The sequence below is a fragment of the Brassica napus genome, chromosome C4, assembly GCF_020379485.1.
Source record: "Brassica napus cultivar Da-Ae chromosome C4, Da-Ae, whole genome shotgun sequence".
NCBI classification, from domain to species: domain Eukaryota; kingdom Viridiplantae; phylum Streptophyta; class Magnoliopsida; order Brassicales; family Brassicaceae; genus Brassica; species Brassica napus.
The window spans coordinates 34,850,829-34,860,518 of NC_063447.1; the positions used below are offsets into that span (position 1 = coordinate 34,850,829).

Below are 9,690 nucleotides of genomic sequence, written 5' to 3' on the forward strand. Positions count from 1 at the left end.
CCATTAATGATAGCTCACCCTTAGCCATTAGATCTTATCTTTATGTTTTAATCTTGACCATTGAATTTACAATTGTATTTTCTTCTCTCTCCTTCTCTTTCTTTAATTTCAATCACGTGAACAATTCAAAGCCACAATCTTCATTATCTAATTATCCCATTCGACTGAGTATAACTAATATAACTCGTACAACTAAGCATGTTAAAAAATTGTATAACTGGTATAAATCGTATATAAATATTATAATTTATGTATAATATATAGCTACTAGACACGACTAATAAATCTTGTTTTACATATAAAATAGACAAGCAAATACCCTAATTGGTATATGATGACAAAATTTCATCTTTCTTTTTTTCCAGATTGTTGTTAAATTACTACTTTATACTCCTAATTTTACATTATATATTTTATATTTTTAAGGTTTGTTAACTACATTAGTCAGATTATTATGATAAACAGACATCGAACATATTTTTACAAACCTATGATGTAAAATATTGGCACAACCTCTAAAACTAGACATATATAAAATTAATATAATTTTTATTATATATTAGACGAGTATTACTGGTACAACTGGTAAAACTTTGACATTTTAGAAATTGACAAAACCAATTTGGTATTCCACATGAGAAAAACAATCAAAAATCCCAATTGGTATGTACTCAAAAAGTTTCTCTTAATTTATTTTAAGTCTTGGAAAAAATAAAAATTATTACACAACTTCAGAAGTTTACATGATATACCTTATACTTTTAAGGTTTGTTAACTTGTTTGTCCACATAATTTTTGAAAAGCATACATGAAATGTATTTTTACAAAATTGATGATTTCATTGTAACCGGGCAACGGCATGAAAACATAAATAAGTGGTACCACTGAGGTAACTATATTTATTATTTGGTACAACTAATATTTTCGATTTTACTGCCAAAGTACAACTATGCACAAAGTGGTACAACTCAAAAACTAGTACAACTATGCAGAGCCGGTACAACTAGAAAACTGGTACAACTACCTGTTATTTTATTTAATATTATTTTAAATGTGCATCACGTTTTACATGTGTATCATGTTTTAAACATTTTGGTTGAAACACTAATGTCGAGTAGTTTTACTAGTGGCCTTCACAGTAGAGGCCTTCTTTGTCTTCATCGACAGTGGTTACTCTTACTCATCGTCGACGCTCCCTCCTTTTTCTTTTTCTAGTGACTAGTGTTTTTTGGAACCATGGTTGAATACTTTTTTTTTTGGGTCCACATATACTTTTTTGGCCTTGAGAACAAAAAGATGAAGATGATTTTTTTTCCGAAAATAGTACAACTAGTATAACTAGTGCAACTTGTAAATAAATCATTATCCAATTCAAATATTATTAAAAATATACAATTCATGTATTTGATACATGCAGGCGAGAGAAGATTAGACTAACATGTCTTATTGGTTCTACATCATTTTTTTCTATCATTTTTATACGCTGAAAACAAAAAATAAAGATCACCAAATTATTGTAAAGTTGTACTAGTTATACAAGTTTTTCTTGTATCAGTTATATTGGCTATACTCAATATATTTATACTAGTTATACTTGTTTTAATTGTACTAGTTGTACTGATTTGATTTGTACTAGTTGTACCAGTTGGAGTTGTACTAGTTGTATTAGTTATACTTTACGTTCTTCTTTATTTTGAATCTCGTTCGTAAAAGATGAAATTTGATTCTAGATACGATATAGTTGATTAAATATGACTATGGGTTGATCGATTTGTGTTAAAAAATAGAAAATTGGTGGGTGGTTGAAGAAATTTTTTGATTTTGTTTTAAGGTGAATGAACATCAATGGAGAAGAAAAGAGGAGGAAGAAGAAGATTAGGGTTAATGTTGGGTCGGGTTTGGGTCTGGATCCGGGTCAGAATCTGGGTAGGATTACAATGGCATAGGTTAGTAAATATGTTTAAATTATTAGGTCACATGGTCTTTTCTCCCTAATTTTCATTTATTTTTAATTCATTTTTAAAATAAAAATCCAAGGGGTCTATACCAGATTTTTTTGACCCCCTGTGGTCTATTCTAGCATTTGATCCTGAAATAATGATCATTTTTTTTACTGAAATAATGATGTTGATTAGCTTATTAACTGCTGATATGATAAGGATTATTTCTAGTCCTAAGTCAAATCAATGTCGTATTTTAGATTCAATCCAATTCTAAGTGGTTTCAATACAAAGAAAATATAGCTTCATACTTAATCTAAGTGCATTCAGTGTAATAATGTGATTTGATTTAACTAACGATAAATTAGCAAACTTTCAAATAATAGGATAAAAGAGAAATCATGGGTCTAAGAATTTGATTTCAAAAGACTAAGGTCCAATCTAGAATGGCAAGGTGCAATCAACATATTTCCTTAAGTCTAGATAACAATCCTGAACAAGTTCTTTGTCAAGACAAATGTTCATTTACTCTCATTGGTCAAACATCAAATATTTTTGGTTTGTGTCATTCAAGCAATCATTAAGAACATATCATTAACTATCTAAACTTTCCTAACATCAAATGTCTTTGGTTAGGCAAGCTAAGAGCAAAGTTGAATTGACCCAGACATTTCACCGAACACCTTCCGGGTGAGAAATGTCTAGAGTTCTAATCTAAAGAGGTCAACTCTAGATTAGCATTAGGAACACTCAATAAGCAAGGAAATAGATTAATCTAACTCTAAACACTTTAGATCTTCACTTAATCATCCTAATTATCCTAACCCATGAATCCAAAGATTACTAATCACTCATTATCATAATAGACAATAAATCATTGGTTGATTTAAGACTAAACATGATTAATGATAAAAGCAATCAAGCAAACACAAAAGATAATGACCAAGATTGAATATTTCACTCCAAAATGGTTTTTGATTTGATAGATAACCAGATAATTCCAACATTTAGGTCTAAAAAAGCATTTATATGTCCCATAAAACAAGTTGGGCCAGCCCAAGAATATTGGGTCATACATAATAAACATCAGACTTTGGAGTCGACAGCGGGCTCTCTAAACCGCTGCCTTTGGTCGCTATGAAAATCTTGAATCTAGCGGCATGTTTGAGTTGCTGCACATTCCCGCTGTAAGCATCATTAAGATCACAACGGCCTCGTGATATTGATGTGAACTGGCCGCTGCAAAGCTTCAGGTGATCTCGTTCTCTTTCTCTCCCAGCGGCTTCGTTAAGCCGCTCGCTCACCCGCTGCCGTCTTCGTTATGAATACAGCGGCTCTGGTAACCCGCTGCTTGCACCCGCTGTGACACTTCAAGTTTTGTGAGGCTGATACAAAGTGTCGTGTGTCAAGCGGCCTCATGATGCCGCTCCGTTTGCTCGCTGCCAAACTCGTGGGGATCACAGCGACCATTGTAAGCCGCTACGTCACCCCGCTGTAACACTTTGAGCTTCATGGAATAGGTGCGATGATGTCCTATGACTAGCGGTGTCATCAAGTCGCTGTCTGAGCTTGCTGTGTACATCGTTGGGATTGCAGCGACCACCTCTTCCCACCGCATCATCCCGTTGTGGAACTTGGATCAAACTTCATTTGACTTGGCTCACTTTTGACCTCTTTTGCCTCATAATGCTCTTCAAAACCTCCAATTGGTAACTCCAACACCTAATAGACACTCATGAGTGCAAATGCAACCTAATTATGTCTAAAAGCTACTCTAAATGATTAATATATACACTAAAACTAAATGATAGTTAAAATCATGCAAATTCATAAGACAATAAAAGACAGCACCAGAAAATGGAATTATATATAGGTGCTGTTCCTTGTTTTGATTCCCTATACATGGATAGCAATGCCTAAACAAACGATATAATGATAACGTTGATGTGATTTAACGTTCCACTTGCTCAAGCTTGGAGAAGTCAAATCTTATAGGGAAGAAGTCAAGACTTGGTGGATCTAGTATATGGAAACTTTGCGTAACTCACATTGATCAGTAAGCTAAGAAGATCTGCCACACCAAAAATAGAAAATAATTCAACGTCTGGAGTTGATATATGGATACATTCATGCTCGAATATGGCCTGATAGCATGTTGAAGTTGTCCATTGTTATCGCATTTATGAAAAGTGCGAAGAAAAACAAAAGTATAGAATGAGAACCCTTTTCTCTCTCCTCATTTATCTCTGAAAAACATCTAAATCGACGTTCCGCATCTGCTCCGGTGTCCGCCGCGTCGGCGCCGGAGGCACCTCCTCCCTCTCAAATCCTATGTTTTTTTCTTTTGCTGTCTGGCTCTCTCTCTCCCACCGGCTAATATGCTAAGTGCTCTCGATCCTCGTGGCCTCTTCATCTCCGGTGAAACTTTGCTCATGAGAGTCCGCCGCTTGAAGAGATCGACGGGCTGGAGTTCCGCGAGGTTCGTAGGGATGGGAGCTGTTAAGGTAGTCGTCTTTGTGGGAAGAGGTTGCGTCCGTACTACATTTTCCCGGTTGTAGATCTATGGCGCATCTCTGCGTTACGGTGGCGCGCGCTTCCGTCACGAGGGTCCTCAGCGCGGGATATGTTCTTTCATCTGCTCAAACCTTTCGTTTGTTCCGGCGGAGTGGAGCGGTGGCGCGTGAGTTTCCTCCTCCGCTTGGCGTCTCGTCGGAGAAGCCTCATGTCGTCTCTCTCAGGTGGCACTCGGCGTGTCTCTCACCTCGTCGGCGCGCTTCAAGGTTGCAGAGCCGTCGTGTGTCGGTTCTTCAGTCTTGGTCTCGGTTAAGGAAAACCGGGTGGTCTCGGTTAAGGAAAACCGGGTGGTTCAATTCGATTTCAATTTGGTCAAGGGTTGACCGGCTTGGGTCAGAGTTGACCGAGTTGACCTTTGACATGCGGGTTGACTTTTTGACAGATCGCCGGTTATCCGTTTTGGACCTTTCGAAGGGCGTTCTGACTCGATTTTTCGCCCTGATTTCAGATTTGGAGTTTGTTTGAGCGGCTGGAGTTCATAGCTATCACTTTTCCACATTGCTAAGGTGAGGATCTATTCCGTAAATCCCGTACCAGTGTAGAATTCTTTCTATCGTAGTTTAGATTTCGAATCATGATCCGTCTGTTTGAGTCTTGATTGTTAGTTAGTTCATTCATTGTAATCTGGAACTAGGGGTCTAGAGGATTCAACCGTTGCCTTGATTGTGTGATGTTAAGATATGCGATATATATATGTAAGTATACATAGTTATGAGTAGGGACTATGTGAGTGGGCGGGGGTCCAGAGATGTCTGGACTAGCGACGCAGCTTTGGTGGGCGGGGGCTCAGAGACGTCTGGGCTAGCGACGCAGATTGTGTGGGGCGTGGGTGCAGAGACGTTTGCATTCGACGCAGCTTTGGAGGGCGGGGGTACAGAGACAGACTGTACTAGCGACGCAGCGTATGTATATATATATATCCGTATGAGGAGATGCGGGGTGTGTGGACTAGCTATATGCTATCATCGCATTGTTTGTGTTGTGTGATGCTTTAGGCATCTTGTTTGTTCATGTTAGAGCTAAACTTCCATAGTGGGAGTTGTATTTACTCAAGTCAGTGGTTTGCGTGTTTAGCATCCCATACCTCACGGAGTAACTCCCCTGTTACTCACCCCTCCTATTCCTTCCCCCTTTCAGGTGAGACTGACGAGCATGAGTGATTGCTATCGGACTGGTGCTTTGGGAGTTTTATTTCTTTCTTTTTCAGACTTGCGGATTTTATGCTTTTATCGATATTTTCGGGATTTATTATGTTATTTGGATTTATGGTTATTTATTGGATTTACGACTTTGGAGTTGACTTTTGAGAAGTAATAAATGGAGATTTCAGACTTTTTATTTATTTAAGTTATTTTGGAAAATGCGGGTGTTACAATTTGGTATCAGAGCCAGGTTCCGTCCCGGCTCTGACCCGGGATGGCAATTTGTGGGACTTGATTTTATTCGATTTTAGACGATTTTTTAAAATTTTTATGGGAATATGGGGATTTAAAAAAAAAAAAAAAACAGCACCTTTCTGTTTGGCATTTTGTCTTTAATCGTTGGTATTCGGTTTCGGCATAAGTTAATTGAGTTGCTATTTCTTTCAGATGCCGCCGCGTGATAGAGTTGTTCGCACTCAGGCCGCTAGTGCTCCTCGAGAGGGTGGAGATGAGCATGTGCCGCCACCAGTTCCACCGACTGATCAGGATGCCCTTAGGCAGATGGTGCAGGATGCTGCCAGACAGGCCGCACAGGAGGCAGTTCAGCAAGCCGTCCAGGAGGCTGCTAGAGTAGCTGCACAGGAAGTGGTTAGGCAGATGGCTGCATCTCAGCAGGGTCAGCAGGTTCCACCAGTTCAGGCTCAGGGACATCAGCAGCCCCCTATTCAGCAGGTTCCAGGGGTTTTCCAGGTTCCACCACCAGCGCCCCCCCGTTCTTCCAGGGCAGGTTCCTGAAGTTGATGAGACGCTTATGCGGGTGATGAGACAGATGAAAACTGTGGATTTGGAGACTTTTGGGGGAACAGTACACCCTGAAGCGGCCTATAATTGGAAGCATAGGCTGGCTTCGTGTCTGCAGACTATCAATTGTCCGTTGCGCCTTTGCCTTAACATTTCAGAGTTGTATCTGCGTGGAGATGCATTAGTATGGTGGGATGGAGTTCGACCGATGCGTGATGGTGACATGACTTATGAGGAATTCCTCATTGCGTTCGACAAGAAGTACTTTCCCAAAGAAGCGTTGCACCAGAAGAGGAATGCTTTTGAGCACCTGAGGCAGGGTACTAGGAGTGTCAGGGAGTACGAGCGGGAGTTTTGCCAACTCCGCTTGTTTGTTGGTAATAATTTCGATCAGGAAGACTTGATCAGGAGGTTCTTAGATGGTATGCGAGTCGATCTCCGCGGCAGGTGCAGTATGGTTACTTATACCAGTTTAGAGGGTCTGGTAGAGAAGGCTGCGGTGCAGGAGGCATGTATTGCAGAGGAGCAGAAGTACTCTAAGGCTCCGCCTAGGACTGGAAGAACTACAGAGCCACAGAAGAGGACTTGGGACCAGTCGAACATCCAGTGCTTCTATTGTGGAAAGATGGGGCATTTGAGTAGGAATTGTCGGAGTAATCCAATGAGTGCACGGGCAGGACCAGTAGGATCAGCAGCACCAGCAGCACAGGCAGCACCAGCAGCACAGACAACACCAGTAGCACGGGCAGCGCAGGCAGCACCAGCTACAGCATACGCACCAGGAGCTTGCTTCACTTGTGGCCAGTTTGGCCATATCTCTAGGTTTTGCCCGACTAAAGGGCCTGGGGCCAAACGTCAAGCCATCACTCCGCGTGTTTATGCTCTAGGAGAGGCCAATGGAGCTGAGCCGATAGCCGGTATGTATCTTTATTATGCTCGTATGTTTTTTTGGAGTATTTGTGTTTTGGTGGTTATCATGTGTAGTTAGAAAGAAAATTGTGTGTAGGATCGGTTTCTGTTGGAGGTGAGGTAGCTCACACTCTATTTGACACGGGAGCTTCTCACAGCTTCGTGAGTTCACGTTTGGCTAAGTCTTGGCCTTTTCGAGGTGTCTTCGAGCCGAAGGTTAAGCAGATTCTGACAGCCGGTATTGAGAGATTGGGAACCACTGGTGTTCACCGAGATGTACCAGTCCTACTGGGTGGAGTCGATTTCATAGGAGACCTAGCAGAGATGGAGATGGATTACTATGATGTCATACTTGGGATGGATTGGCTGTCACGGCATCGAGTGGTGCTAGATTGCATGCGGGCGAAAGTTATTATTCCTAAAGGAGATGGGAAGATCACATTCCAGTGCCTCCAGGCTTACCGGGGAATTTCTGTTATTTCCATGTTGCATGCTGAGGACTTATTGGAGAGAGGGGCATAAGGATTTCTGGCGACTATTTCGATGGTTAAGGATGATGGACATCCTGAGTTGCAGGATATTCCAGTGGCTGCAGAATTTCAGGATGTATTTGAAGTCTTAAAGGGGCCACCACCAGCCAGAGGAGATGTTCTCAATATTGAGTTGGAACCAGGGACGTCACCGGTTTCGCGGGCTCCATACCGTTTAGCACCAGCAGAGATGGCTGAACTGAAGATGCAGTTGGAGGAGTTATTGAGTAAGGGTTTCATCAGACCTAGTACTTCACCATGGGGAGCGCCTGTATTGCTTGTGAAGAAGAAAGATGGGAGTTTCAGACTTTGTATCGACTACAGAGGTTTGAATAAGGTGACCATCAAGAATAAGTATCCGCTTCCCCGTATCGATGAGTTATTGGACCAGTTGTAGGGAGCTTCATGGTTTTCAAAAATTGACTTGGCATCGGGTTACCACCAGATTGCGATAGCTGATGAGGATGTGCGGAAGACGGCTTTCCGTACACGTTATGGACACTATGAGTTTGCGGTGATGCCATTTGGGTTGATGAATGCACCTGCAGCATTCATGAAGCTTATGAACGATGTGTTTCGCGAGCACTTGGATAAGTGTGTGATTGTTTTCATCGATGATATCTTGATCTATTCTCGGAGCAGAGAGGAGCATGCAGAGCATCTGCGGATTGTGTTGGATAAGCTCAGGGAGCATCAGCTATTTGCCAAGCTGAGTAAGTGTAGCTTCTGGCAGAGGAATATTGGATTTTTGGGTCACGTGATTTCAGAGGCAGGAGTTGCAGTAGATCCGAAGAAGATTACTGCAATATCAGAGTGGCCTAACCTAAGAGCGCCACCGAGATTCGTAGCTTTCTGGGTTTATCTGGATACTACAGAAAGTTTGTGAAGGATTTTGCCAGTATCGCGAAACCGATGACACGATTAACAGGCAAGGACACCAAGTTTGATTGGACAGATGCTTGTATGGAGAGTTTTACTGAGCTGAAACGAAAGTTGACAGATACGCCAGCGTTGGTATTACCGAGACTGGGGGTACCTTATGAGGTTTATACATATGCGTCAGGTACTGGTTTGGGTTGTGTATTGATGCATGATGGTCATGTTATTGCTTATGCATCACGTCAGTTGAGGCCTCACGAGGTCAACTACCCTACTCATGATTTGGAGTTAGCAGCAGTTTTTTTTGCGCTAAAGATTTGGAGGTCCTATTTGTATGGAGAGAAAGTTCAGATCCTCACGGACCACCAGAGTTTGAAGTACATATTTACTCAGGCGGACCTAAATCTGAGACAGCGCAGATGGATGGAGTTGTTAGCAGACTACAACCTGGATATCACGTATCATCCAGGTAAGGCCAATCAGGTGGCAGATGCCTTGAGTAGACGCATGAACGATGTTTCAGGAACCAAGGAGGTTCAGGAGCTGACTGGGACACTTGCTAGTCTCAGATTGTGTGCAGTTACCGCAGAGGGAGAGACTGCCGGTCTTGAAGCATTGGAGCAGTCAGATTTATTATGGAGGATACGCAGAGCTCATGATAGTGATGATGCTTTGGTTAAACAGATTGAGATCGAGAGTATTGGTTATCATACAACTTTGAGCGGGATGTACATGTACCGGAACCGAGTCTGCGTGCCAGATGATAAGCTGTTAAGGAAGGAGATTTTACAGCAAGCACATAATTCGCGTTTTTCGATCCACCCAGGAAATACCAAGATGTATAGAGATTTGAAGCGCTACTACCACTGGCCTGGTATGAAGAAAGATGTGGCTACATTTGTATTGCAGTATCAG

General features: G+C 41.6%; 1 protein-coding gene across 3 annotated transcripts; it reads left to right on the forward strand.

Annotated features, from left to right (window-relative positions):
• Positions 1-3,717: 3,717 nt before the first annotated feature.
• On the forward strand, positions 3,718-8,400 carry LOC125585736. Of its 3 annotated transcripts, none has more exons than XM_048755379.1 (3): positions 3,723-4,880; positions 4,963-5,020; positions 6,104-8,400. In XM_048755379.1, exon 3 carries the CDS (start codon positions 6,468-6,470, stop codon positions 7,443-7,445), a length of 978 nt encoding a protein of 325 aa, XP_048611336.1. In that variant the 5' UTR covers positions 3,723-4,880; positions 4,963-5,020; positions 6,104-6,467; the 3' UTR covers positions 7,446-8,400. The 3 variants fall into 3 exon arrangements, 1 of the variants encoding a protein (XP_048611336.1); XR_007322735.1 differs by lacking the exon at positions 6,104-8,400 and adding an exon at positions 5,652-6,081 and having other exon boundaries at positions 3,728-4,880; XR_007322734.1 differs by lacking the exon at positions 6,104-8,400 and adding an exon at positions 5,652-6,081 and having other exon boundaries at positions 3,718-5,020.
• Positions 8,401-9,690: the final 1,290 nt, after the last annotated feature.